General features: G+C 37.9%; 6 protein-coding genes and 1 long non-coding RNA gene across 9 annotated transcripts; 2 read left to right on the forward strand and 5 right to left on the reverse strand.

The window, feature by feature from the left end:
* Window positions 1-3,420: 3,420 nt before the first annotated feature.
* Window positions 3,421-9,807, forward strand: LOC111482435. 2 transcript variants are annotated; one of them, XM_023128211.1, is made up of 4 exons: window positions 3,421-3,774; window positions 6,081-6,316; window positions 6,406-7,165; window positions 7,407-9,807. In XM_023128211.1, the coding sequence occupies exons 2-4, from the start codon at window positions 6,083-6,085 to the stop codon at window positions 9,560-9,562; spliced, it is 3,150 nt and encodes a 1,049-aa protein (XP_022983979.1). In that variant the 5' UTR covers window positions 3,421-3,774; window positions 6,081-6,082; the 3' UTR covers window positions 9,563-9,807. The 2 variants fall into 2 exon arrangements, with proteins under 2 accessions (XP_022983979.1, XP_022983989.1); XM_023128221.1 differs by lacking the exon at window positions 3,421-3,774 and adding an exon at window positions 5,143-5,764.
* Window positions 9,808-10,952: 1,145 nt separating this feature from the next.
* LOC111482455 (UDP-glycosyltransferase 13-like) lies at window positions 10,953-12,601 on the reverse strand. Of its 2 annotated transcripts, none has more exons than XM_023128249.1 (2): window positions 11,044-12,601; window positions 10,953-10,999 (listed from the first exon to the last, which is right to left on the reverse strand). In XM_023128249.1, exon 1 carries the CDS (start codon window positions 12,468-12,470, stop codon window positions 11,082-11,084), a length of 1,389 nt encoding a protein of 462 aa, XP_022984017.1. In that variant the 5' UTR covers window positions 12,471-12,601; the 3' UTR covers window positions 10,953-10,999; window positions 11,044-11,081. The 2 variants fall into 2 exon arrangements, with proteins under 2 accessions (XP_022984017.1, XP_022984010.1); XM_023128242.1 differs by having other exon boundaries at window positions 10,953-11,000; window positions 11,033-12,601.
* Window positions 12,602-12,688: 87 nt separating this feature from the next.
* LOC111482516 (uncharacterized protein At3g61260-like) lies at window positions 12,689-14,633 on the reverse strand. The gene is made up of 6 exons (XM_023128353.1): window positions 14,615-14,633; window positions 14,479-14,540; window positions 13,619-13,871; window positions 13,309-13,504; window positions 13,153-13,234; window positions 12,689-13,054 (listed from the first exon to the last, which is right to left on the reverse strand). The coding sequence occupies exons 3-6, from the start codon at window positions 13,839-13,841 to the stop codon at window positions 12,857-12,859; spliced, it is 699 nt and encodes a 232-aa protein (XP_022984121.1). The 5' UTR covers window positions 13,842-13,871; window positions 14,479-14,540; window positions 14,615-14,633; the 3' UTR covers window positions 12,689-12,856.
* Window positions 14,634-14,875: 242 nt separating this feature from the next.
* On the reverse strand, window positions 14,876-17,489 carry LOC111482540 (heparanase-like protein 1). The gene is made up of 9 exons (XM_023128380.1): window positions 17,270-17,489; window positions 17,153-17,189; window positions 16,885-17,068; window positions 16,653-16,807; window positions 16,335-16,568; window positions 16,065-16,254; window positions 15,865-15,990; window positions 15,385-15,484; window positions 14,876-15,308 (listed from the first exon to the last, which is right to left on the reverse strand). The coding sequence occupies exons 1-9, from the start codon at window positions 17,477-17,479 to the stop codon at window positions 14,991-14,993; spliced, it is 1,554 nt and encodes a 517-aa protein (XP_022984148.1). The 5' UTR covers window positions 17,480-17,489; the 3' UTR covers window positions 14,876-14,990.
* Window positions 15,094-15,592, forward strand: LOC111482556. Its single transcript, XR_002718235.1, has 2 exons — window positions 15,094-15,185; window positions 15,401-15,592. It is a non-coding gene; the product is annotated as an uncharacterized LOC111482556 (long non-coding RNA).
* Window positions 17,490-18,206: 717 nt separating the features above from the next.
* Window positions 18,207-21,362, reverse strand: LOC111482491 (LRR receptor-like serine/threonine-protein kinase GSO1). The gene is made up of 11 exons (XM_023128305.1): window positions 21,049-21,362; window positions 20,807-20,954; window positions 20,580-20,651; window positions 20,236-20,307; window positions 19,901-19,972; window positions 19,630-19,773; window positions 19,461-19,541; window positions 19,285-19,356; window positions 19,070-19,141; window positions 18,466-18,537; window positions 18,207-18,392 (listed from the first exon to the last, which is right to left on the reverse strand). Exons 1-11 carry the CDS (start codon window positions 21,143-21,145, stop codon window positions 18,302-18,304), a joined length of 993 nt encoding a protein of 330 aa, XP_022984073.1. The 5' UTR covers window positions 21,146-21,362; the 3' UTR covers window positions 18,207-18,301.
* A 2,276-nt stretch (window positions 21,363-23,638) lies between these two features.
* LOC111482502 (putative SNAP25 homologous protein SNAP30) lies at window positions 23,639-26,072 on the reverse strand. Its single transcript, XM_023128316.1, has 6 exons — window positions 25,862-26,072; window positions 24,875-25,455; window positions 24,398-24,491; window positions 24,195-24,322; window positions 24,004-24,101; window positions 23,639-23,893 (listed from the first exon to the last, which is right to left on the reverse strand). The coding sequence occupies exons 2-6, from the start codon at window positions 25,367-25,369 to the stop codon at window positions 23,794-23,796; spliced, it is 915 nt and encodes a 304-aa protein (XP_022984084.1). The 5' UTR covers window positions 25,370-25,455; window positions 25,862-26,072; the 3' UTR covers window positions 23,639-23,793.
* Between the last annotated feature and the right edge of the window lie 303 nt (window positions 26,073-26,375).

Genomic DNA, 26,375 nt, shown 5'->3' on the forward strand with positions numbered 1-26,375 from the left:
ATATATATATATATATATATATATATATATATATATATATATATATGTGTGTGTGTATATATATATATTCATAAAGTTAGTCCAGCTGCCTGGTTTGATTTATCTTTAATTTTTTTATATAATGCTAAAAACTAACTACTGAAATATTAGGAGTTTAATTTCTATTTAATTTATAATTTCAAAATGTTTATATTTACATTTAGTTTTTAGTAATTTTGAAATTACCATTTTACCCTTTTATTGATATATTTGAGATTTATAAATTGAAATATTGCTTCCCCGGAAAGAATAAATAAATAAAATCCAAATATTATGATTAAAAGAGAGAACTCAATTTTTCTCAAAATGCATGTATTTCATTTATAAGATGGATCGACTATTTGATTGAACGAAAGAGCTCTAACGTATCCCTGAATGTTCAAAATTAAACATGCATATAACCTGTTAAATTCAAAGGAGTCGATACCAGACCAAGAGCAAGGACCTAAGTATCGAAAAGGTAATCGAGCATAAATATTAATTTTGATGAATGTGATAAAATAAATGAAGTTGTTTTGAAGTATTGGAATTAAATATTGTGAAGGGTATATTAGACATTTAGTACAACAGTTTTCTAAGAGTGTTTATCATCGCATTTGTGGTTTACAGAATAATAACGGGAATATGAATGCGGATGAGCATGAATTATATTATACCAAACTTTTCTATTCTTATTTTATTTTATTTATTATTGTTATTATTTTGAGGCGGCATTATGAATTGATATTTCCACTTTTTCGGACATCCCCAGATTAACGTGTGATGCTCCACGTGCCACCTCATTACTGTAGAATGAGAGAGAGAGAGAGATAGGAGATTTGGGGCCGTAGATTTGGACTTCACATTTCATATGAACAAATTTGGGCCCACACTGAGATGCACTACTAAATATAATTCAATTAACTTTTTTCCTCCTTTTTTAAATATAATTATTGAATATAGCTCAATAGGTTATATGTTTTTATGGGCTAGTTACGACCAGGGAAAATTAATTTTAATTATAAATTAGTTTTTTTAATAAAATTTTTAAATTTTTTTAAAGTTAAATTAATTCAAATACCTCTATATATATAAAAAAAAAAAAAGAAAAATAAATAAAAATACTTTGTTTCAAAAATTCTCTTTTAATTTTTTTTTATAAATTTTAAAAAAACATTTATTATTTAAAAAGTTCCCATTTAAAGTTTACTTTTATAAAAAAAGTTTTAAAATTTTATTAATATCAATATTTAGACTATTAATATTTAAAAACATTTTATTTTAAAAGTTTATTAATGTTTTTAAAACATGATACTAATAATAAATATGTTCTTAATTTATTTTTTAAATTAAAAGAAAAAAAAGTACAAATCAAATATTTGAAAACTCAAACTCAAGCATATTTTTAAATATTTTTTTTAGAATTAAATGTTACTTTCAAAATAAAATATTAAAAATTTCTATGGAGTGCAATAATATATTATTTTAATTTTTTTAAAAAGTTAAATATATTATTAAAATTTTTTAAAATTTAAGGAATATTTTGTTGATATTTTTATTAGTTAGGAAAAACTACAATAATTAAAATGATTACATGGCAACCAATAATTGGCGTAGAGAGGAAAAAATAAATATTTTATTATTTATTAATCCCCAAAATATGTCTTTTTCTCATTGATTTACTTTTTGTTTTAATACGAAAGATTTTTAATTTGAAGTAAAAAAAATATATATATATAAACTGCAAACCGGAAACAGGGGATCAAACATTCAGGGCGCCAATGGAAATGTACCACGTGTTACTGTTAAAGTCGTACCTGAACGACGTGTTATTTTATCTTGGATTAGAAAATTTATTAATTAAACGCAATTTTTGTTTAAAAACTTCCAGCTGCTCAAAACAAATCAGAGGATAAGTCATAATTTCTTTATAGAGAAAAATCAATAGTGGCATTTTGGTAATTCCGAAATAGGCACGAGGGCATTTAATAGCAAAACTCAAACCTCAATAATCCTCATCCTAGTATCAACTGGACCCCACCCATGTCTGTTATATTAGCCAATAAAAACATTGCTTAGAATATAGACATTATCAAATAAAATTTGGAGAACAATTTCACTTTCATTTTCTAATATTACTTTTTTTCCCCTTCTTACAATATTGTCTGTTTGTGTGATTTTGGACCAACAGCGAATTGACACATCGTCTTCACGTCAATATAATTATAGGTGACGTGGCGAACTTAAAACTAGTGATAGAGAGTCGATGGGTCTGTATTGTCTAATAAATAACACAACTGTATACAGTGTGAACTCTTCTTAATATAATTTAAAAAAATTTCGACCTATTGACAAAACTTACTTGTCCACGTGTTGTATGCTTTTTATATAGAGATAAATCAAAGCTCGTTAGTCGTTCTATAAAGTGGTAGCACACAAACGATGTAACGCTCCATGTCTAGGATTTGACACCGGTGTGCATGATATTTCCCTGCATCTCATGCAATGTAATTGCGTTATTTCTTGTTTTTTAAGAGCGAATACTATCCCCACAAGACTAATGCTTGTTAAAAAAATTTCAGGAAGTTACCCAATAAAATGCCTCATATACCAATGAAGATAGTATTATTTGATCATAAATTCATGATTATTCCCTAAATTAACCGATGTGAGACTTTCATCAAACCGTCCAGATTATTCATGTATCCTTCATGGTGTCCCAAATTATAACCTTGAGCCTCATGATAGGATGCTTAAACTCATTAGACGAGCTATGCTCGATGATTGATGGGCTAGCTTAGATTCTCACCTGAGCTGACCTAGTCCATTGTGCACGATCCAAAATCAAATTCCATCTCATCCATTATTAGTTTCTAAATCGAATAGAATAATAATTTATACACTTTCCCGGTTCGTTTCATGCTAATTAATACTAAATCTCGCATAAATTACATTGTTGTATGAAAAGATCAAGAATGACTATGAATCCAATCTTAATCATTGAATACTTTGTTGGTAGAGAATTCAGGCGATGATTTGTTGTTTGTTCTTGAGAAAATTAAAAAAATAAATAAATAATAATAATAAAAAGGAAAAACATAGTTAGATTTGTTAAATGTATTTTAGCGAATAAAGAATGGTTTGAAATTGTATGATATTATAATAAATTAATAAGTGCACCAAAAGCAAGGAAGGTGGAGAGAATCTAGAAATGCCCATTTCTTTTTGTTTATAATTATTATTATTATTATTATTTTTATAGAAACCAGAAAAGTAAAATTATGAACGAAAAAAAGCAGAGAATAAATAGAGACCGGATGTTGACAAATTTCATGTCACTGTTCTTAGAAGGTCGTTCGTCTGTGTGAAGATTTCTTATCTGGGATCTCTCTCTCTTTTCTTTTCTTTTCTTTTTTCCCCCATAAAATTAAAATTAACAACTTATTTCTCTCTCCCTCCCTCAAAATTCTCTCCCTTCATTGCATTCAGAGAGAGAGAGAGAGAGAGCGAGAGAGAGAGTGGCCCAGCAGATCGAAAATCTCCTTTATTTTCTCCACCTCGATGACGATCTAAGCTCTCTCGCTCCCTCTCTCCCTCTCTCACTGCTGTTTCTTTCATCATCTATATATATATATATTTATAATTCTATTTTTCTTCTTATTGGGTCTCCAAGAATTTCCCCTTCTCAAGGTGTTCCTAAATGGCTGAATCCATCAGGGGTTCTTGAGTTTTCGAATCGGACGATGTGGGTTTAAGGTAATTTTTCCAATCTATTTCTATTTGATTTCTTCTGGGTTCCTTCTGGGTTCCTTTTGGATTCCGATGATTCCTTTTTCATAAGTTTTGTTAATTTATCTTAATTTCGTATGCTACTCTCCCACTTTCTATGACTGTTTCCTGCTATCACTCTCACCCTTTAAACCATTTGGCTCTGCATTTTCTTTTTCTAATCACCCTTTTTACTTAATCTGTTTCCCAATTTAACATTCCTGGATTCGATTGTGTTTTGTACATTTGGGAATTTGTGTGTTGTTGAGATTTCGAGACGATATTGATGTTTGATCATAGTTTTATCTTTGGTGTTTCGTTTAGGAAGATTTGATTGCACCCTGGCTTCAATTTTTTGAGTGGTTTCGTTTTTGTTCTCTGATTTGCGTATTAATTTTCAAGGACTTCAAACGATCCATTCATTCCTGCTCAATATTCAAGATAGAGGACTAATTTTGATGTTGCGTAGCTTAATTGTTCTGGAGTAAGCTTGTATGGAGATTGAGATGATTAGTGCTTTAGCTGCTTGTGTACATTTTCTTAGCAACTGATCTGAACTGCCTCAGTTGAATTACTTCGTAAGTTTTCATGAGTAATTCCTTTTATCTGTCCGTGGCTTCTTGGAGTTAAAGATGGTTGCCATTTAAGTCCTTGTCTTATGAGCAGCCTTCTGTTAAGTGGTTTATATGCTCGATATCGTTGGTTCGATTTGTGCATATATCGAGATAACTCGGATTTAGCATACTATACCACTGCCTCTTACTTGCCTCTGAATTTATCGAGGTCCCAAGTCAATTGCATAGGAGACTCCTTATCTGCTCCCATTATAGTGATGCTTCAAAGTGGCAACTGTGCATGCCTACTGGTTATAATACTGATGAATGGAATGTCTTCAGGACTTAGATTGCACATTATATCATATACCGGTAGCTCTATTCCATATGGTTTGTGAGAGTGGAAATTCCAATGTTCTGGGACATTGGAACCGTTCATTTAACCTCTGGGGTCAAAGCAAATTGCTTGGATATAGTAGTAATAGCAGTTCTGTTTGATTCTGCACTTGAGACTCTGCGTTGTTAGTTCTGCAGTGGCAGTCATCAAACTTGACTTCTTAAGTAAGGTCATTGTAGTTGAAATTTTTGTTCTTTGGGTTTTTGCCCTTTGAGGATATTTCTGTTTCTTCACCACAGTGACAATGTGAGATCCCATGTTGGTTGGGGAGGAGAATGAAACATCTTTTATAAGGATGTGGAAACCTCTCTCTAGTAGACTGCGGTTTAAAAATCTTGAGGGGGAAGCCCGAAAGGGAAAGCCTTAAGAGGATAATATCTGCTAACGGTGGGTGTGGGCTGTTATAGACAGTCCGCTAGACGCTTATATCTTTGGGAAAAGTAGAAATAAAAATAATTATTGTAAAATGATTTTTTTCTCTTCATTCTTAGAGTTTGCAATAGACACCTTTTATAAGAATCAATTGGTCTAACACGAAACCTGAAAGCCTTTTATACGTGTTACACTCAAAATTTTCGATCTGAAATATCTACAAGTTGTTCCCCTTTATTGAGCATAACCTTCCCTTCAGCAAATTATTCTCACCTCGAGGGTCATCTAATCTCTATATCCGAAGCATGTTTTGGGTCTTACGACATGATACCAAACCACGAGTGTGCATTCTGGCGTTAGTTAAGCTACCTAAGAAACCTGTGGCACTTGGTTGACATGGACTGTTCAGATCTGAAACTAGTACACATTATTCTTGCGGGTCGCGTGTGCTATGTCTTCAAAGTTGAGCCTAGACGGTAGTCTTGACGTTGAAAACAGGAGGATGGGTGAGAGTTTGTTTACAAAGAATATCCTCCGTGAGTCGCAGGGAGGAGAGGCATGAGCTGGACTAAAGGATTGCCAGCACATTGGCGAATAGAAGAAGCAACAGTGTGAGGGGGAACAAAAATATGAGAGCCTCATCCTTGTTTTAAAGGTACCCCTCAGGACTTCAACTTTTCACCCTTTCCTAGAAAAATTTCCCCAAAACACTTCTTTTTGCTATTATACTTCGATTAAAACTTTATCTCGTTTCTTAATTTGTTCCCGACCATTCGGATACTCAAGCTGATGACCATCACTTTCATAGTTGAAGATTCATGTCGTTTCTTGTGTCTGGCTTGACTTATACCTTGAGCTTTGAGTTATATTTTTTTTTTCCTTCTCTCTGTCACAATACAATGTAAAGTGATGTGCTCATATCATTATCCATTATGAACATATAATGATTCAACGAATCTTCATTGACTCAGGAATGGGAACAAAGGTGCAGTATGAACGTTATTTGCCAGGTTATCACTCAATGAGGGATCTAAATGAAGATTCTCATGGTTGTAGCTGGCCTTTATATTACAGTGAAAAATCATGTCAGAGCAGCCCGTATTATAATGGAAATTTGTCAAGTGCTACCTCCGATGCATATCTAGGTTGTGATAGAGATGCTGTGAAGAGGACAATGCTTCAGCACGAAGCCATATTCAAGAATCAAGTAACATTCATTCCAACTGTTTCTTTGAACCTTCGTTGTTATGATCTTATTGTTTTTTGAGTTTCTTTTCATCTTTTGTTACTAAGCAGGTTTGCGAGCTGCATCGGTTATATGTAAAACAGAGAGAGTTAATGAATGATATTAAAAGATCCGAACACAGACACCCGATGCCGGTAGACATATCATTCTCATCTAGTCCTCTAGCATCTCAAAGTACTCCTGATGGTGCAAGAAAATGGCATCTCCCAAGCTTTCCTCATGCCATTTCTTCTAGTGGCGGACCGTATGCACCTAGTGTTGAAGATGTAAAATCATCTTTAAGTTCTTTGAAAAAGAATAATAGAAACGATGGTCTCTTACTATCCCAAAATGGAACGAGTTCAAAAGACTGTGAGGTACTAGAATCTAAACCCTCAAAGGTTAGGAGGAAAACATTTGATCTTCAACTTCCAGCAGACGAGTACATTGATAGCGAAGAGGGGGAGGTATTTCATGATGAAAAAGTGTCCCCCATGTTGGGTTTCCATTCAAACGGTAACAAGAAATTTGAGATTCAGAGTTGTGTGACGGCAAATCCCAGTGGAAAAAGTGATGTTAAAGGTGCTGCTTTGAGATCTGACTCGTGTTTATGGAACAGATATGGTTTGGCCGATTTAAACGAGCCCATTCAGGTTGAAGAGGCAAATGGGTCCAATTTTTTTGATCTTCCTAGTGCTCGTGGCTCCAGCAATTGGGAGGCTCAAGGCCCCATTGTATCATCTAGGAAGCAAGAAAAGTTTCTGAGCTCCAGTAATGAAGGTGGACATGCAACAAATAGAAGAGCGGCATTCCCTAACATCTTTGAAGCAGGTAATATTTCTTCTTTATATTGCATTAGCATTCTTAAAACTTTCATGCAAGGATTTTCGGCTTTCGCAGTTCCCCGAACTGTCTTTAGTCAGTCATGTTTACTGCTTGGAGTATATGAACAGATTGGTAACCTACGTTAACTAGAAATCTCGATTTTGAGTGTCTTTCTTGTGAACATAGCAGTAGTTTGCTTTAAAAAAGTTGTCACTTTTTTTGATACCCTTAGCCTCTTTTATTTCAGGACGTAGTATGGAAAGCGAGAAACCCGTCACTCGTGGTCAGATGGAAAATTTTCATGTATCTTCTAATCCTATGCAAGTTCCACTAAACAAGTTTCATGAACCTCCAGTTTTCTATGTCAATGATAGAAGCAAGGTTCAACAGGAGTTGGACAGGCCAGTTAGTGATTTGCAATTATCCAAAAGAAGTTATGAAATGTCTAATACTGGGGATCCTGGTTATCTTTTAGCTTCGCAGACATCTCGTACACATCCTATCGCTCCTTCTTTGGACGTGGGTAAGTCTTGGGCTCACTCTGGTTCATCTTGGGAAAAGCCAAATGGCAACGGCTCCCAAAAGTCGACATCGGTTCATACACAACCGTGTTTCAAATTGTCTGCTGCTGTGCACAAGAGTTTTCCTTCATCAGCCCAGAACAATAGAAGTTTTGGAGATAGATGGCATTTGAGTAGTGACTCTAGATCAAACCCTGGGTCTGGTTGTGATACTCCTTACCAGAATGGACTCTATCTCGGGTCTACGTCTGGCTCCAATGGAGGAGTTCTCGCCTCTACCGTAAGGCACGACCATGCTGCAAACTATTACAAGGGCTCTGGTTGTGTGGGCACGAATTCTCCGAAAGACATTAACTTGAATGTAATGCTCTCAAACAGTTTATCTAATGAGGCAGTTCAACAACCCAACTACCGGACCAGAGAGGCAGAACCAAACAATGAGGACCATCATAATGTATTACCATGGTCAAGGGCTGTACCTGCTAGTAAGAATGAAACGATCAATTCAAGCAGATTATCAATGACTGCAGAGCTTAATTTTGGGCTCTCTCCAAAGAACCAGTTTTCCAAAAGAAACGAAGCTGAAAATGGCAGTAAAGTTGAATGTTGTCCGAACATTGAGTCTAATTCACGTTGTAGTAACATTGAGCCCAGAACGTCGGAACACGGTGAATGTCGGAGTAACAGAAAACTTCTTGGGTTTCCCTTTTTCGAAGGGCCATGCATTTCTAAGAATGAGTCATTTTCTGTTACATCCCCATCGGCATCTCTTCCTAATCCATCTGAGAATGAAGTGGACGATAAACGGAAAACTAGAGTACTTGATATCAATTTGCCTTGTGATCCTTCAGTTTTTGATTCGGATAACGCTACTACCGGAGCTCTGGCTGTCGAGAATAGAAAGGACACAAAGATCTCTACTGTTAGAGTTCATATTGATTTGAACTCATGTGTCAGTGATGAAGAAGCTTCTATGAGACCTCTACCCTTGGTTTCTTCAAGTGCCAAGGAAAAGGTCACGGTAGAGATAGATTTAGAAGCCCCGGCACTGCCCGAGACTGAAGACGACATAATTGCAGAGGAAGAATCTGTAGAAAAACATCACGAACGGCGATCACAATCTCCTCAGCATAAGGCTGTGGACATACAGGATGATCTTATGGCTGTAGCAGCAGAAGCAATAGTTGTCATCTCTTCTTGTGGTCATTCCTGTCATTTGGATGATACTGTTAGCAACGCGTTGGAAGATTCTTCGAGCGACCCCCTAAATTGGTTTGCCGAGGTAGTTTCTACACACGGAGATGATAAGCACACCAAGTCTGACACTGTATTTAGAGACAAAGAAGGCAAGGATAATGGTGAATCCTCTTTGAGAGGGACTGATTACTTCGAATACATGACTTTGAGGCTGGCGGAGGTCGGTGAAGAAGACTACATGCCGAAGCCCTTGGTTCCAGAAAATATGGAAATTGAAGAATCTGGAACCAATTTGTTGCAAAATCGATCCCGAAAGGGCCAGACGAGGAGAGGTAGGCAGCGAAGGGACTTCCAGAAGGATATCCTTCCAGGCCTTTCTTCTCTATCAAGGCATGAGGTTACAGAAGATCTTCAGACGTTTGGTGGCCTAATGCGAGCAACAGGCCACTCCTGGCATTCGGGAGTGACGAGGAGGAACTCTACTAGAAACGGTTGCGGTAGAGGAAGACGACGATCAGCAATCAGTCCCCCACCAGCTGTGCATTCAGAATGTAATCAGCTGATACAGCAACTAAGTAGCATTGAAATGGTTCTGGAGGATGGAAGCCTGAGTGGTTGGGGCAAGACAACTAGACGGCCCCGTCGACAGAGATGCCCGGCTGGAACGCTCCGCCTGTCCCTTTAAATTAATGAATGGTAGGAGGCTTTGATTTATTAACTGAGGAAGCAAGCTGGGAAGTTATATTTGTATGGCTCTATAGGTTGAGATTTAAGGTCCATGGAGCACACAGCCCTCCTCCTGTTTCTCTTTTTTGTACATTTGATAGCAGCAGAAGATTTGGGTTGTGTGCGCGTCTCTGCCAATTCTGTATTATTATTATTCATAAATAATGTTGCATGATTTGTCCCCACCAGAGTTCGTTCCCTAAACCTGTGAGCTATTATTCATTCTGTTATGATCTCCATATGAACTATTATTATTCTTTTCTGATACTTCAATTGCAAGTTGGTTACAGTTTTATAGTTGGAAAAATGGGAAAGTGAGGCACACGCGCGGGGATGGGGATGGGGATGGGGATGGGGATGGGGAAGCATGTCGGTGTCCAAGTCGATTCGGTCGGTACACAGACAGTTTCCTTATTATTAATAATGAGTGGGTCCCATAATCTCTTTTCTGTTTCAAAGTTGTCGTCCAATCATATCTTCCATTTCTCATTCTCTCACTCACTCGCTGTCCACACCGCTTATGTCACGTGTTCTCTCCTTTTCCATTTATTCTTTTAATATGTTTTTTTTTATAATTTTCTTTTATAATGCTTAAATTATCACATTTTCCACATCTTTGAGATTTATTGAATTTTCGCTTATTTTAGTGTTTTAAACTTTTTTCGCTAGCATACCCCTGTGTCTGACTCTGATACCATTTGTAACTCAAATCTTCTCATATTCATTTCTCGTTCAACCGGTCGTAATTCTGGTTGCTTTATGCGATAAAGATATAGATTGTCCTCTCGTGAATTTATAAGGTTAAACCACGAATGTAGGGGTGAATATGGCTGTAAAAGCTCTCGAAAATCCATGAGCATACCTTGATGTTCTTTCGGCATCCGATTTCCCGTTTTGGTTTGTTTCAGTTCAAAACCGATCGTCAAACGCCTGTGACTATAGAGCGTGAGTTCCTCTAGCGAGAGTGGGTTTTGGTCTCAAATCTTCGACGACTTCTCCCTTCGACAACCCGAGCTCCTTCTTGCTTCCTCAACCGGTAAGCTCCCTTAAATTAACTCTCACCCCTGCTCTATCCTCGTGTGGACTCGATGAGGGATGAGACTAAGGTCCTCCATCGCTTGCCCTCTATATGTGCCGACAACGAGTAGCATACGACGCTACAAATGCATCTGTCATCTTTTGTTTTTCTCCTTTAAACCATTGGGTAATAACCCACTATTAACACTTTGACTTTCCTTAAAAGTTTTAAAACACGCGCTCTAGAAAGAGGTTTCACACCCTAATAAAGAAAACTTCGATCCGATTTCCCTATCTAATCAGAGTTTCGGACCAATTTGGATTTAGATCCATCACATAATGGGCCTTGTAATAACCCCGTCTTATATTATTCATAATTTATCGTTCATTCAACTTCACAAATAAGATATTGATATCTTATTCTATATCTTAATCCTAAACAACCTTTGAACAGCCCTTCTTCAGATGCCCTTGCTCCACCTTCCAATCAGCCATTCAAATGCTCTGTCACAGCTTCCTCCGACAGCCACAGCCTTCGCTGCCTCCTCTTTAACCTCTGCAGCTCGTGCTCTCAAACCATCACTCTCCATCAGCTCTTTAATCCTCCCACCAAGTTCCTCGCCCTTCACCACACATTTATGGCCCCAACCCCATTTTTCAACCCACATTCCAACCCCTTTCTCTGCAACCAATCCTGCATTGATCATCTGGTCCCCGTTTTGAGGCCACGCCAAAACTGGCACCCCCTTCAACGCCGCTTCTATCACCGAGTTCCACCCACAATGGCTCACAAACCCACCCACCGCTCTGTGCCCCAAAATTTCCTCCTGATTTACCCATTCCTTCAATACCATCCCCTTCTCCTTCAATTTCTCCATCAGTTCTTCCCCCACTACCCCCTCTACCCCCTCTCTGTCTTCCTTGTCCACTACCTTATCTTTCACTATCCACAGGAATTTGTACCCACTTGAAGCCAACCCAATTCCGATCTCTTTGATTTGCTCTCTCGAAGCGGCGGTCCGGCTGCCGAAGCTCGCGAAAACCACCGATCTGGGAGGTAACTTCTCCAGCCATTTTATGGGAGACTTCCCCTCTGGATTCTCAAACTCACATGGCAGCAATGGTCCTATGGGTACCACTGGCGGCAATCCATCCACTACCTTCCCACTGTTGAGTGCATTCAGGGTATCTCCTTCCATTGCGTCCATCGCATTGATCAAAACCCCATTCAGTTCTTTGATCCTCCGACCATCTTGCGTAAAAATTTTCTTGAAGATGCTATTATCGACGAGCAGGGGAGGAGGGAGCGATGTTTTGGGAATTGACCCAATCGCAGGAATGTGAATCAAATCGCCAGATGGGTCAGACATTTTAACAAACGGGTAATAGGCAAAGAGAGAAAACATTATAGCAGAGGAGGTGAAGAGCACGTAATTGGGTATCTTAAGGGTCGCAGAAAGCACAAGAGCAGAGGAAATCAAGCTCACATCACAGACAAGGGCGGACAGAGGCGGACAGAGGGCAGAAAGGGGAGAAGTGATAAGATGAACCGATCGACGAATGGCTTCAAATTGAAGAAAAAAAGGGTCATCGGAGTTCGCGACAAGAGGGTCAAGAGGTACGATATGGAACTTGAGCTCAGTGATTTGGGGGAAAGCAGAGAGGAATCGGGAAATGAGTTGCGACTCAGCAGAAGAGACGGCAGGATGAGAAGTGATGAGGGTAAGCTTGCAGTGATGACGGAGGAGAGCGGCAGCCAGTCTGAGAAAGGGAACAAGATGGCCCATGCCAGCACTTGGGAACAGAGCAACATGGGTGAGGTCGCCGGAGGGCTGATCGGAAGTTGACATTTCTGGAAGTTGAATGAAGGGTAGTAGTAGAAAGGGTTATATAGTAAGGAGTAAAGGAGCGTGAATCTTGAATGGGAGTGATTAATGGACGGCATCAAGAGTAGGAAGGCTACAGGGGCGCTGCGGCCCAGCGCTATAGAGAGCCGCTTCTCCTACCTACCACACACACACACACACACACACACACACACACACACACACACACACACACACAACACTTAAAAAAAACATAATCTTTAATTTTGAGATCAGCTTCAACAATTTTCCTAAAAACAGATTAAAACAGAGAACCCATCTGACAGAAACTTGGATTATAAGAATATCTTTGTTCATTCTGTTATGTGTACAAAATAAGAGAAGATCAACAAAGCTATGAGTGTTCATCATCAGCAGCAGCTGCAAGCAAGGGGAAGCTTCCCTGTCTGCCTGATAATATCTGCTCTCTGCTTAGCCTTCAGAATCTCCTTCTTCTTCTGCCGCTCTGCTTTGGTTCTTGCTTCTCCTCCTATTTTCTTTATGAACTCCATGTCTTCCTCCAGCTTTCTTCTTCCCTTTATCCTCTTACTCTTCTTCATTCCCTCAGCCTTCAAATGTTTAAAACAGAGTCAATCACTGTTCATCAATATCGCCTCTGTCTCAATTGTTCTAACAAACATTAAACACAGATAAACTGTTCATGAACCTGCGATGCTTCAAATTTGCGCATGGCTTTGTCCTTCTTCTTGCTTTCCCAGTAACAAATTCTTTCGTCCACCTTCTGGTATCTGAAATTTTCTCCAGTTTTAGTAATGGGTATTGTTCGTTAAGATATGATTGGCAATGGAGAAGAACAGAGTACCTTTCTTGGATTTTACCCATCTCTGCCTTTTCCCACAGATCTGCTTTCGTTTCAGAAGGCCAGGTTTGTGGCTTTCCAGGGACTTCTACTTCTGTCTCTGGTTTTGTTCTTCCGCCGCCGGAGATGTGGTTGACGGCGGCTGGAGGAGGATCGGTTGTCTTTTCTATTGGTCTCTGTTTTTGTTGCTCGGAGTTTACTGCCACCATATATCTCAATCATTACATTCAAATCCAAATTTTGCTAAAAACCATATTTTTATGTCAGAATTGTAAACCATGTGGGTTAAAATTATATTGAAAATTTAAGAAACCTGAGAACGGCTGGGGAATCTTATCATGTTCCGGCGCCGGACGTGGAGGGTGTGTACGATTGTCCTCCTTGACGTTCTTTGTCTTCTGGAACGACGACGTTTCAGGATTATCGACATTCTTTGTGGGTCTTGATTCTTCAACAGAAAGAATGGCAAAGGCGGCGGCTGCGACGGCGGTTACACCCTCTATTCCGTCGTCGGGGAATTCATTCCCTCGACTCATTTGCCGCGAGAATTGCCTTCCCAACCAGTCCTGCACAAACCATAAACATTTTCAGAACCACGCCGTTTTCTTGTCTAAATTTCTAACTTTTAAACTCTAATAATGTTAGTCCTTTATTTTAGAAAATTCATTTTCGAGAGATCCCTCCACGTAAGAAAGTTCATTTTCGAGAGATCCCTCCACGTAAGAAAGTTCATTTTCGAGAGATCCCTCCACGTAAGAAAGTTCGTTCTCGTGAGATCCCTCTACGTAAGAAAGTTCGTTCTCGTGAGATCCCACGTAAGAAAGTTCATTCTCGTGAGATCCCACGTCATCAGTTGAAAAGAGTCGTGAGATCCCACGTAAGGAAGTTCGTTCTCGTGAGATCCCACGTAAGAAAGTTTGTTCTCGTGAGATCCCACGTCATCAGTTAAAAAGAGTCGTGAGATCCCACGTCATCAGTTGAAAAGAGTCGTGAGATCCCACGTAAGGAAGTTCGTTCTCGTGAGATTCCACGTCATCAATAGAACAGTCGTAAGAAAGAACAGTAAAAAAGTTTCGATAAATAAAAGCATAGATATCTGTCCGTGCTTTTTAAAAGAAACAAAAAAAAAAATTCATTAATAGACCATATCTACGGGTTAGTTACAAATTTTACCTATGAAAGATTGAGGAGGCAAGTATGTCCGTCTGTCGTGTCCGAGTCCGGGATACTCCAACCTGAAACCACTAGTTAGAGAGAGAGAAACAGGCTAGTTATTATATTCTTGAACCTAAAAGGATTCAATAAATACCCAATCTGTTTGAGCAAATTAGCCCTGAAAATTGATTTCTTGTGTCCGAGGAAACCGGAAATTATAGTCGGCGTAGTAGAGGACGTTTTAAATTATGCTTTACATCCAATTAATGGGTTCGGATCTTTGAAAATTTCTTCAAAAAATTCCTAAAGTGATCTGAAAGAACCCCTGATTCAGTTTCTTTTCGTTTGGATTTAGCATTTAATAGCTCTGGAAAAGCAACCAAGAACGGAAGAAGAAGAAGAAGAAGAAGAAGCGTATTAGAAACCAATCTACCATTAACTACGCAACAAGAAAACCCACAAAGAAATGAACAGCTAAAATCTCCTATTCTGAAACGCTAATTCTAAAACCTATCTAAAAAGCAAGAAACTCAGGCGCAAGCAGCTGCTTTGAAGTCTTTAATGGTGACAAAGACGTAGGAATTAGGGGCAACTGACACCGCAGAAGTGGGATCCACGAGCTTGGGCGACATGCCGGGAATGTCCAACTTGGGTGTCAGCTGCAGAGGAGCTCCGTTCAGGAGCATCACGTCGCTTTGAATATCGCCGTCTTTGGGACTCAAATGGTACTCTTCTCTTGCCTGTAATCGCCCGCCCATGGCGTTGGGATAAAGCCTTCTTTCGCTCACAATCTTCACATCATAGCTCGTCGAGTTCGACATGTTAATTAGAAGCACTGTTACGCCGTTCTGTAAACATAATAATAATAATAATGTTTTTTTTTTAAAAAAAAATATTTTTTAAATATAAAAAGTTAGAAATTACATTGTTCTTGGTGCAGTGAGAATAGACACGAAGATATGGAGAGCTGTCGTGGGACGCCGACAGGACCTTCGTTCCCATTAGTCTGTGCCATAGAAGTGCGCTGTTTCCAGCCAACCAAAATGTTAATATGCCATCCAGTGGTATAATATTACTAATTATGGTTAAATGGTTCGTATCAATGGAAATGTGATCAACCCCTTAAAACTAATCGAGGTAGGACTCTCTTCCAATACAATTCTCCCCTTGAACGAAGTAGTACATCATAAAACCTCTCTCCCTAGACTTAGAGGCTCAATTCCTTCTCTAGAGCTCAAAGTACACATTTTGTTCCTTTTGACTAAAGTTCACACTTGAGGGTTCCATTGATATGAGTTAAGTGGCATGGTTATACTCGTTTTTAAAAGACTTTATACCGATAGAGATGTATGGGTAACCCATGATTAAACCCTTAATTAAGGGCATATGTCAATCAAAATTTACCTGTAATAATCTGGGTTAGGGATGAACGAAGTGGTATTAAGCAGACCATAGTTTCCACCGATCAAAGCTTGCCTACAATAAACATGATGATTGAATGTGGCCGTCATCCCCAATTGATCCAAGTACCTTAATCAATCAAACAATAAACTAATTAGTGGATAATTCGTTCATTAATCCCCAATTAAACCAGATTCACCAACCAAAAGCCATCAGCAAAGGTATGAGAAACAGTTCTGCCACCACTGTTGTAAGCGCCACCAGATTCACCAATCCAAGGCTTAGACCACGGCCCAAAGCTGGCTGAAACGTCCGCAGCTTCCTTGAAAGTTTGAGCAATTTGATCCAAAACATAAGGGTCTCGAACCTTATAGATAAGCTCAGGATCAACCCCTGCATACAAAATATCATGCACGAACTTTTCAGATCATGGTTAAGAACATCAAATCCGCCATTAATGGAGTGCCATATACCTGGACCAAGATTGTAAATATGGTGGGTGACTCCATCAACAGCGTTCGGTTCAGTGTTTTGAAGGAAGGTCTTGAACCATTCTCTGTCAAAGAACCCAGCAGGGCCCAGGATTTTGGGTCTGTTGTTGGCATCAGGATAAACTTCTTCCACTACCTGTCTCATGAGAGTAAGATCCTTGGCGTATTGATCAGCCTCGAGCCTTGCAGAAACCCCACTACCAGAAAGCTCATTTCCTGTTCATTTCAAACCCAAAACTCTGTAAAAATAGAAGGATTTTCTCTTCAAAATTGGAAAAAAGGCAAGATTTTGGGCATTACCCAGTTCATAAGAATCGATTTGGTAGCCTTTAGAGGCAGTGTATCGAATGAAATCTCGAGCATTACGTGGATCCCAATCACCAACCCATGTGCCTTTTCCATCGTTGGATGGCTTTTTACCGATTAGAGCGTTCAAACCAAACGTAATCCGAGCCCTGCAACAAAAAAAGCATCGATTTTTACTCTGTTTTTACTCTGTTTTTTAATGATGTTTTTTTGGTTGATTACTTACGAGGTTTTGTTGAACATGTCGCTAAGTTCGTCCCATCTTTCCATGGGGAAACAACCTTTGCTGAATCCGAACAATCCATCGTCTTGTTTCTTCATCTGAGGGCACTTTTTGACTGAGTTCCCAACTCTGTAAATGATTTGATCTTGAAGTGACCCTCCAACTCGGATTCTCAGAGGATTGAACTCTGAAAAATTAGACAAAAATAAGCGAATCCCACGAATGTTATCAAAGAACCAAACATGAAAATCAGGAACAGAAAACTACTAACCCTTGATTGCTTTAGACAAGATAATGTTCTGCAGATCCTGTGGAGGAAAACAGAGCAGCTTCCATGATCAGTTAGAAGACATGAAGAACAATGAGATGATGGAGAAGAAAAGTATACCAAATTGAGAAGGCCAGCTTTTCCCCAGGGGCATTGGCCGTAATCACATTTATCAGAAGGCCACCAATCCAGAGTAGCACAGATGAAATCATTGTCGGTTTCAGCAATGGTGGTCACTCCTTTCACCGAAACTTTAACAAATTCTGCTAAGATAGAAGAGGAGAAGGAAATGAAGCAAATGAGAGCGAAGAGGAAAGCTTTGGACGCCATTGTTGTGTAGAAGCTTTTGTCAGTGGGATGAGCTAATTAGTGAGCTCTATTTATAGAGAAGAAAAAGATACGATTGTAACAGACTATTACATCACATCACAATTTTGAATTCATGTGATTTCAAAAAATTTGCTATTTTTAGATCGTCAAATTTGTTAGAATTAATATTTAGAATTGATAGCTTTTTTTATAAAGAAAATAATAATTTCAATTTACCTATAAATTAGTTACAGGGATATACTTGATTTTTTCCAGAGTTATTTTTTATTAAGCAAAATAGATTATCTAAGATATTTTTTATTAAGCAAAATAGATTATCTAAGATATTTTTTATTAAGCAAAATAGATTATCGAAATGTCCGCTCACCAAAAATCATGTCTACACCCGCCATTTTGAATGTACTAATAATTTTAGAAAATAAAATATAATGTTGCAATTAATTAAGTACTAAAAATTTAAAATCAAATGGTGTTACAATTAACCTACATTTAATGAAAGATTATTTTACTAGAAAATGTATCTTGTAAGTCTGCTTCGTTGTTGTTGTTCTATGGGCAAAGAATGAACAATATTAATCCCTTGGACGTTTTCTTTTTTAATGCAATGCCAGAGGCTTGTTCATATATTCATATATTCATAATTTTGGGATTAAAACAATAATTTAACACCTAACAAAATTGTCATTTCATCTCAAAGATATGAAAACTATGAAGCTACGGTCTCACATTCTTTTGTTCTTCATAATTCCAAGAATAGGAATAACCCTTTGGGTTAAACATAAAAATGAAGCTTCAACTTGAATAAAGAAGGACAAGCGTGGTTTAAACAAGGAAATCTGCGTCTGAAACTTCAAGAACTTTGTGAAAGCCTATTGGCTTAACACCTTGGCGAAAAGCATTACCCTCGATGAACCTGTCAACCATATTTAGAAATCCAAATGAAAATGGCAGCAAAAATTACAAGAAAGAGAGAAGAAATAACTCACATCTCTTTTAACAATGGATGTTTGTAGAAGCCATCTGAAATTCTTCCACTAAATTGATTGTAGTCCAAGAACCTGTGAATCAACAAAATTTCCTTTACTAGGAATAATATCTTATCAAGCAATGGAGTTGTCAGGATAATGAAAAGTTTGCCCATCGGCATTCATATAAATTGTAGGAAGGCAAGACCAAGACGGTTAGGAATCACGAATCTCTACAATGGTATGATATTGTCCACTTTGAGCCTAAGCTCTCATTGGGCTTCTCCAAAAGGCCTCATACCAATGGAAATGTATTCCTCACTTGTAAACTCATGATCATTCCCTAAATTAGCCAATGTGGGACTCCCTCCCAACAATCCTCAACAAAGGCAGCGTGAAATATGATAAGACATGGAACCGAATTACTAAGACAGACTTCAAAAATATGATATCAGGTGAATTGTGCTTTAGCTAAGGAATGTCGAGCAACAAATATTTTCATATTGAGAGCATGAAAAGACGTTCTTATAGTTTAGGCAGGAAGAAAAGCAGTAGCAACTTTGAAGATCTGTTTCTTTTTCTATTTTGGAGGGAAGCAATGGGAGTCAGGGATTTAAGTACTTACAAATAAGTCAGTCTTGGAATGCGTGCTAATTCAGCGGGAATTATTCCGGACATCTTGTTGTGTGATAGATACCTGACCCGAAAAGGAAAAAAAAAAAATCACTTCCATCAACTTCATTACAAAAAAAAAAAAAAAATGGAGAGAACAAAGAATATGATCCTATAACATGAACATTATCAGTCTTCAAAATCCCAAAGAATAAAAGAGAAACTTACAAGATTTCCAAGTTTGTCAAGTTTGCAAGTTGAGCTGGAACTCCTCCAGTAAAATAATTATCATTAAGATACCTACATACCATTATATTTAGTTAGTCAAAATTTCAATAATTTCCAATGGGAAAGAAGGAAAATAAAACTAGGGTGCAATTCAAAAATTTGCATAGACTACGTACAAGTTGCGAAGAGATGGGAAGCAGCCATCAATACGTATGAGTTCCCTAATGGTACCAACCAAGTGATTCTTACCAACATCCCTACCAATAGCAGAATCAGAGTTAGACTGATGAACGGTAATAGAATTGAAATATGAGATCTGTCAACAGTAAAGTAAGTGAAATTTACAAGTGGCGAAGATGTTGCAGGGTGCCCAATTCAGGAGGAATTCGTCCAATGAAACGGTTTTCTTGTAGGTGTAGATAGCGAAGCTCTGGAAGACTAGCAAGCTCCCTTGGAATTTCTCCCTTGAAATTATTGAAGCTCAAATATCTACAGAAATTTTTTCAGCAACCAATTTAGCCACACATAAATTAGCAAAGAGCCAAAAGAACGAAAAATAATAACCACTAAACCAAAAGAAAAGGATAGATCAATGGCAAGAACAAGCATTACTTACAAATGAGTTAAGCTCTTGAGTTCACCAATTTCAGGAGGTATAACATCTTGCAGCTTATTCCATCTCAAGTTACTAAGTGGGGAACAAAAAAAATCAGTAACAAATGGGAGTCAAAAAGGAAACCAAAAGCTATAAATTTTTAGCAAACATGAAAGGAATCCTAGATCAGAATATGTAAATTAACACCCAAAAGTGTGGGTGGCACTCAAATTCTCTTTCCTTGTTAAACTAGATGAGCCAGTATAGTTCCAAGTCAAGTCAATAAGCCGAATGCATAAATAAATCAGGGTCCGAATGAACATCACATCTCTGAAAGAGTAGGACAAGGAACTTACAGTATCTGAAGACGCTTCAACCGTCCAATTTGAGGAGGAATTGGACCAGTCAGCTTGTTGTTATGAAAATCCCTGCAATAAGAAAACATTTAAACCTTCATTGATTGAAGTGATTAAAACTACTTTCTGTCTAACATAAGGAACAAGAGTTTTGAGATAAAAGAAAGTAAAATCCATCATTATGGAGTCAATCAAAAGTTATGACACGATAAACAGGCAGAGATAATAGAAAAATCTGAACGGAGAAAATCCATGTTTTTCCCTTCTGTTACAATTGCTTCATTCAATGATTTGGTATTGGATAAACAAAATTTTTTAATACATTAAATGAAAGAAACACTTACAGCCTAGTAAGATCCAAGAGATTGGTTACAGCAGTGGGAAAAGGACCGACGATGGAAACCGCATAAACTTCCCTACAGTAGCAGATAAGTAACCCCAGTTTAACGCATCATACAGATAAGAATCAAACAAGAACAACAAGGCCAATTGCAAATAGTTATTATCAATTCAATAAACTAAACGAACAAAAGAGAAGAAAAAAAAGGCTTGAGATGAAATCTAATCATACAATTTAGTAACCACTCGATAATCTCCTTGAGTAGAACAAGTGACACCAGACCAAGGCGGCAGATCACCATCGCCACACGGATCATCTCCAACCCAAGAATACACCACTCTCCAACCAAGAGAAGCCTTTATCTCATTCAATGCTTTAACTGCAAAATACAAATTATTCAGTCCATTAAACGCAAATCACAGCGAGATTTAGACAGAAGCAAGAGAAGCCAAAAGTGACGACGCTGTAAATACCATCTCGTTTAAGGGTTTTACAGAAAACAGGATCGTTCAGCAGAGAGAAGCAAATAATGAATACACAAAACGCGGGCAGTGACAATCGCCGCGCCATTCCTTCAGATCTGTGAGTTCCTTAACTTCGAGAAGTTAATGAAATTCAAAAATGCGGAAAAGAAATCGATTTCGATTCGACAGATCTAAGCGAAGAAACAATTTTCAGAATTTGCGCGCTTCAAGCAGAAACAAAACTCCAGTTTTCTCTTCACTACGAACTCCCTCTCGATTTGGCTCGTTCAGCACACGCGGAAAAGTCGCTACTCGTCGGTGGCTTAACTTCAACCTTATTGATTATTATTCATTATTTAAGATATAAATCATAAATGAAAGATAAATTCAACCCAAATATAGCACCGTACAATACTTATCGTTTCATATTTAATTTTACTAATAAATAGTTCTATCACATATATAATTAAAAATTAAATGAAATATTAAACACGAATTAATAAAATTTAATTTACCAATGATTATATAAATAACTTAATAAAATTAGAACATTCAATATTTTTTCACATATGAATTAAAAAATTGTTAAAACGGTCGAAAATATTGTAATTATGTTATTGACTTCATTTATTTAATAAATGCAAGTCACCAAATTGTCATGACAAATGTTAAATGTTATAACCATAATGGTAAAAATATTTAATATTTTTTTGAAGTTTAGAGTTTTTAGTAAAATCACCGTAAAATAATTATCACCATCCTACTTTTTCAACCGTTCACGTCATAATCTTGACACGCTCACAACCAATCTTAAGGGAAACTGAAGTTCCATTCATATTTTTTGCCCAACTTTGTGGCTTCGTCAGACCATTGAACACCCTATCCGTATATGTATGTTCAATCGTTGTGACACAACAATATCGCATCTTATTGTCATCTCATTTTCCAACAACATGACCCATGCATCGTGATCCGTCTTAGATCTCGAGACACATCGGCCATTTTGAGTTGCTCGAACATATTCATTGGAAACTGACCCATGTGTCGATTATTTGAGAATTCAAGAGATGTCGAGCCAAGAAAAAAAACTATTGTTCCAAATTTGCATTCGTGAATAAAATGAGGGAATATTTGCATGGAAATATTGGAAAAATAAAGACGATCTGAACCGTTGAAGTGTAGATGAAATGATCAAACGATGATTGTTTAGTTGCATGAAAGCAAAAGCTCTCTAATGAAGAGTGAAAGTGATTGGCAACTATACCCTTGGCCAATGGAGGAGGCCCCTCAGCCGAAGGCCATAATAATAAATCCTCCCTCATGAGTCTCTCGCTCTGCATTTAAGCTTCTTCCCTTTCCCTATCACCATCTCCTCTCTTTTATCTCCTTTCTTCCCCGCCCTTCTCTCTCTCTATCAGAACTCGACAATGAAAGCCTCCCTCTCTCCCCCCTGTACATCGTCTTCTGTCACCAATGCCCAGCTCTTCATGATGATATCGATGCTTCTACTCGTCTTTGTCAACTCATCTGCCACCAGACTCTCCGGTTATCCACCTTCCACCCATGTGCCAGACGCTTCTCCGACCACCTCTAGCCACCCACTGCCTCACCGTGAACTGCAGCAGCTTCATCCTTGTGATGCTCTAACCCAGGAAAACTCACGTTCTTTGTGTATTCACCTTTATAGAGTTTACCAACACCACCTACCTGTTCATGTCCCGCCGATGCTGACACACAATGAGATTGACCCCCGATATGGCGTCGAGAAGAGACTCGTGCCCTCGGGGCCAAACCCTCTTCACAACTGAACAAGAGAAAAAGAAAGCACAGAACGAGCAAAAAGAATCTTTTTTTTAGCAGAACACAGCCATTTTATCCCTTTCCCTTCTCAGTTTTCTTGCTATTATTCCAGTAGTATATCATGCACGTCCCTTTTTTTTCTTGAGTCCTATTACAGTTAAGGATCAAGAAGAATATTTAATCTTCGTGCATGACCAAAGGCAGAAGAAGGCTACGCTAATTAGTTGACAAGTTTTGTCCAATGTCATCTTGTCTTGTTTTTCTTTCTTGTTTCAGGTTATTGTTGCTATTTCCATTCTTGTTTTTGCGTCGAAGCGTTCGAGTTTTGGTGGCTTAAAAGTTCGAGCATTGAGAGGAGGCGAACGTTGGAGTTCATTTTGATGTGAAAACTGGCAAAAACAAGCATGGAAATGGCAAGGTATTTACTTTAAGATTTGGATTTTTTATACACTTAAAAAAGAATTTGGTCATAGGTGTCGGGGTTCGGAGGCGAGATTCAAAAGAAACCCATGAGTCTCATTAATTTTGGAGGCATAAGGTACAAAATGTCAACAGAGCAGGATTCATGAGGTTTCCTTCATTGGGAGGGGCACTATGGAACTTTCATTTCTAGTTTACTGTTTATGGAGTTAATGTAATTTTGCTAGAATCTGTGGAAATCTATGTATGTAAAAGCCCCAATTGAGTTTCTTTTACTTCTTCCCTTTTCTCTTTTGAACTGGCTTTATCTTCCATTAGCTTAGTCAAGAAAACGTTAGCAGCTAATGTTCAGCTCCTAGTATCTATCTACATCAAGATGAAGGGATAAGCTTTTTCATTGAAAGAATAGAATCAAAGTTGTGTACTTATTGCAACCTTATAAAACCACATGAGAAAATAATAGTATACCAACAATTAAAGAATGCTTGATCGAAATGCTTCCAGCTAGAAACAAACAGAAGGAAGAGGCAGGATTTACTTCCCAACCAAATGACGAGCCCGCTGATTGGCACCCTTCACTCTAGAATTCAGCTCGTCGACATCGTCGCTTAGATGATCAAGAGCTTTGTTTTGCCTGCATTTTCCAGAGAGTAGTAACCATTCAGAACTATGTAATAAGCCAACAGATTGATGAGTTATAATACAACAATATCTAGATTGAGAAAAGAGGTAGACATGTATGACCTGTCAAGCTCGCTTCCCATGTCCACAGCCATACTCTTCAGATCACCCAAGATATTACTTAAATCTGAGAGTGCATCATCTTGCATTTCCTTCTGAGCCTGAGTTAACATTCTTAGATATTGGTTAAATTTGAATCCATGATAATGTTATACTCTTTAAGATAGTGAAATGATAACGGCCGACGCTCTCACCTCAACTTTTTGTATTGCACCTGTTGGTTCAGAGGGTGGTGTTTTAGTCGCCGACTGTTTTTTGCCCGTAGATACACCGAGTTTTTCCCTTTGCTCCTTGTTGTTTTCAGTTCGCCCAGAGGAATGATCTGAACAGCCGACATAATTAATAGCCAGATAAAATGGAAGAGGCAGTAAGTTACAAGAACCAGTGAAAATATAACCTGCTGTTATAAGAGGGCCTGTAATTTCTTTGGTCTTCTTTGGCTTCCATGGCTTTGAGAACATGCCTCCCAGATTATTCAGAAGTTTCTCACCCTGTCATTAACAATAATGAATAAGAAACCATTGACAACACATGGAGGAGCAATCAAAGGATCATAAAAAATGCATACATAAAAAACGAAAAAGCAAGTGAAAACCTCAATCATTTCTGGCTTGCTTAACAAATTCCTAGCAAACAAAAAGGTTCTTTGCTCTCGAACATCTTCCATCACTTACAGAGTAGGACATCCACAACCTAATCGCATCGTAACTTGCAAGCCAAATATTTCATAACTGCTAACTTTAAAGTTTTGAATAATCTGATTCTGTTTTTAATTATATCAGATCAACATGAGCCAACTAATAATTTCAGGAATAACAACATAGGATAGAAATACATCCGCAAGGTGTCTGATCAAAACTCGAAAAGAGCTTACCTTGCTTAAATCTTTATCCATATCAGCAGCCATCCTGTGGGTCCTCTCAATTTGCTCACCCTGCTGATGCAACATGTCAAGGGTCTTGGTAGCATCTTCCCTTATGTCCTCAGCAATCTTCAAGCAATTGTTAACAGATTTTGTGGTCTCCTCTGCTTTATACAGAGCATAATTCTCCAATTCCTGCACACTTTGGTTCTCGAGTCCTCCTGAGTCACGAAAATCATTTTTGTACCTGTCTTTAGAGGCTGCAGAAGTTGCAGTCCCTCTTTTTCCAACAAATCCATCATCATCATCATCATCAAAAGCGTTGGCGGAAATGGAGTTAGGTATAACGAGCACAGGCTCAGAAGAAGTTCTTCTTGCAGCATTAAGAGTTTGTTTGGCTTCAGGCCCAGAATCTGAATCAAAAGGATTAGTGCCAGATCCGCCTGATAATTCGTCTACAGAATTCTGCTTAGTAACTTTCGCGGGGGATTTCATGAAACTAAACATCCTGGCTCTACAAAGAAATTCTTGAATTCTAATAAACTATCCGGTAAGCGGCTCTCAAACAAGGATCTGATGAATATAACTCGTACCTGTAAAATAGTAGTGAGAATATTTAGGAAAAAGGCCGTAATGCCAACAATTTCGATAGAAACAGGACTCCGGGAGGACAATAGATTCGCAGTAACAATACAAAATAACACTACCATTCTACCATATAAAGACTAACAAAAAGCAACTGGAAATAAGAATGCAGAATGCAATTCAAACGTAGAATTAGGGATCGAAAGCTAAGCGACAACCGATATTCCTAGCAATTAACCGATAACGATACAGATAAAACATAAGAACGGAAAATGAGGGTTCAAAAGGAGAGAAAAATCACAGAAATGCAGTGTAAATACGAATATAAGTTCAACAAAAAGATGAATCACCAAAGCAATGAACTGGAAATAGACCGTTCAACGAAAACCATCGAGAAGGGGAAAATGAGTGTACCTGAAAATTGGAAGAGGAAATCCGAAGCAGGAAGAAAATATGAAACGCAAGCGAAATTGTGGTTTTTGTTCTTGACGATTATCAGCGTGTACGATCCTTAAACACAGATAAAATTGAGAATCCGTAACAGATTGACGGGAGGCGACGCGGAAAAGCAGAAGAACTGTACGCCCCCGACTGGCTCAAAAAAAAATGGAGTTGAATCACAAAGAAATATTCACTTAGAAATTTGTTGTCCCCACTTACAAATTTAGCCCGTTGGAATTCTCAGATTTCGATTTTCTTTTCCTTCAATTTTATTTAAAATTCTAAAAGGGGAAAAGGAAAATTAGACAGACTTGTGTTGGCAGTGCGCGCCGCACGTGCTTTTTTAAATGCTTAATAACTAAATATTAATTTTAGGCTAAATTAAGAAAAAAAAAATTACTATTTTGTTAAAAAAAAAATATTTTAAAATTTTCAATAATATCCTAATTAAAAAATAAACTATTTTAAAAAATAATATTAAACTTTT

Source organism: Cucurbita maxima, unplaced genomic scaffold (assembly GCF_002738345.1).
Source record: "Cucurbita maxima cultivar Rimu unplaced genomic scaffold, Cmax_1.0 Cma_Scf00001, whole genome shotgun sequence".
Classification (NCBI taxonomy): domain Eukaryota; kingdom Viridiplantae; phylum Streptophyta; class Magnoliopsida; order Cucurbitales; family Cucurbitaceae; genus Cucurbita; species Cucurbita maxima.

Bases quoted from the DNA above. Each gene is read 5' to 3' on its own strand.
- LOC111482435 (XM_023128211.1), top strand. From the start codon at position 6,083: ATGGGAACAAAGGTGCAGTATGAACGTTATTTGCCAGGTTATCACTCA. The intron at 6,317-6,405 runs GTAACATTCATT...GTTACTAAGCAG, and splicing joins AAGCCATATTCAAGAATCAA to GTTTGCGAGCTGCATCGGTT. The intron at 7,166-7,406 runs GTAATATTTCTT...CTTTTATTTCAG, and splicing joins CCCTAACATCTTTGAAGCAG to GACGTAGTATGGAAAGCGAG.
- LOC111482516 (XM_023128353.1), bottom strand. From the start codon at position 13,841: ATGAGTCGAGGGAATGAATTCCCCGACGACGGAATAGAGGGTGTAACC. The intron at 13,505-13,618 runs GTTTCTTAAATT...ATATGGTGGCAG, and splicing joins GATTCCCCAGCCGTTCTCAG to TAAACTCCGAGCAACAAAAA. The intron at 13,055-13,152 runs GTTCATGAACAG...AAACATTTGAAG, and splicing joins GCAAATTTGAAGCATCGCAG to GCTGAGGGAATGAAGAAGAG.
- LOC111482540 (XM_023128380.1), bottom strand. From the start codon at position 17,479: ATGGCGTCCAAAGCTTTCCTCTTCGCTCTCATTTGCTTCATTTCCTTC. The intron at 16,808-16,884 runs GTAAGTAATCAA...TTTTTGTTGCAG, and splicing joins GACATGTTCAACAAAACCTC to GGCTCGGATTACGTTTGGTT. The intron at 16,569-16,652 runs GTAATGCCCAAA...TGAAATGAACAG, and splicing joins AATCGATTCTTATGAACTGG to GAAATGAGCTTTCTGGTAGT.
- LOC111482455 (XM_023128249.1), bottom strand. From the start codon at position 12,470: ATGTCAACTTCCGATCAGCCCTCCGGCGACCTCACCCATGTTGCTCTG.
- LOC111482491 (XM_023128305.1), bottom strand. From the start codon at position 21,145: ATGGCGCGGCGATTGTCACTGCCCGCGTTTTGTGTATTCATTATTTGC. The intron at 20,308-20,579 runs GTAAGTGTTTCT...TTCTTATTGCAG, and splicing joins CTCTTGGATCTTACTAGGCT to GGATTTTCATAACAACAAGC. The intron at 19,774-19,900 runs GTAAGTAATGCT...AAATTTCTGTAG, and splicing joins CTCAAGAGCTTAACTCATTT to ATATTTGAGCTTCAATAATT.
- LOC111482502 (XM_023128316.1), bottom strand. From the start codon at position 25,369: ATGTTTAGTTTCATGAAATCCCCCGCGAAAGTTACTAAGCAGAATTCT. The intron at 24,492-24,874 runs GTAAGCTCTTTT...TGTTAATGACAG, and splicing joins TGGATAAAGATTTAAGCAAG to GGTGAGAAACTTCTGAATAA. The intron at 24,323-24,397 runs GTTATATTTTCA...TCGGCTGTTCAG, and splicing joins AGGCCCTCTTATAACAGCAG to ATCATTCCTCTGGGCGAACT.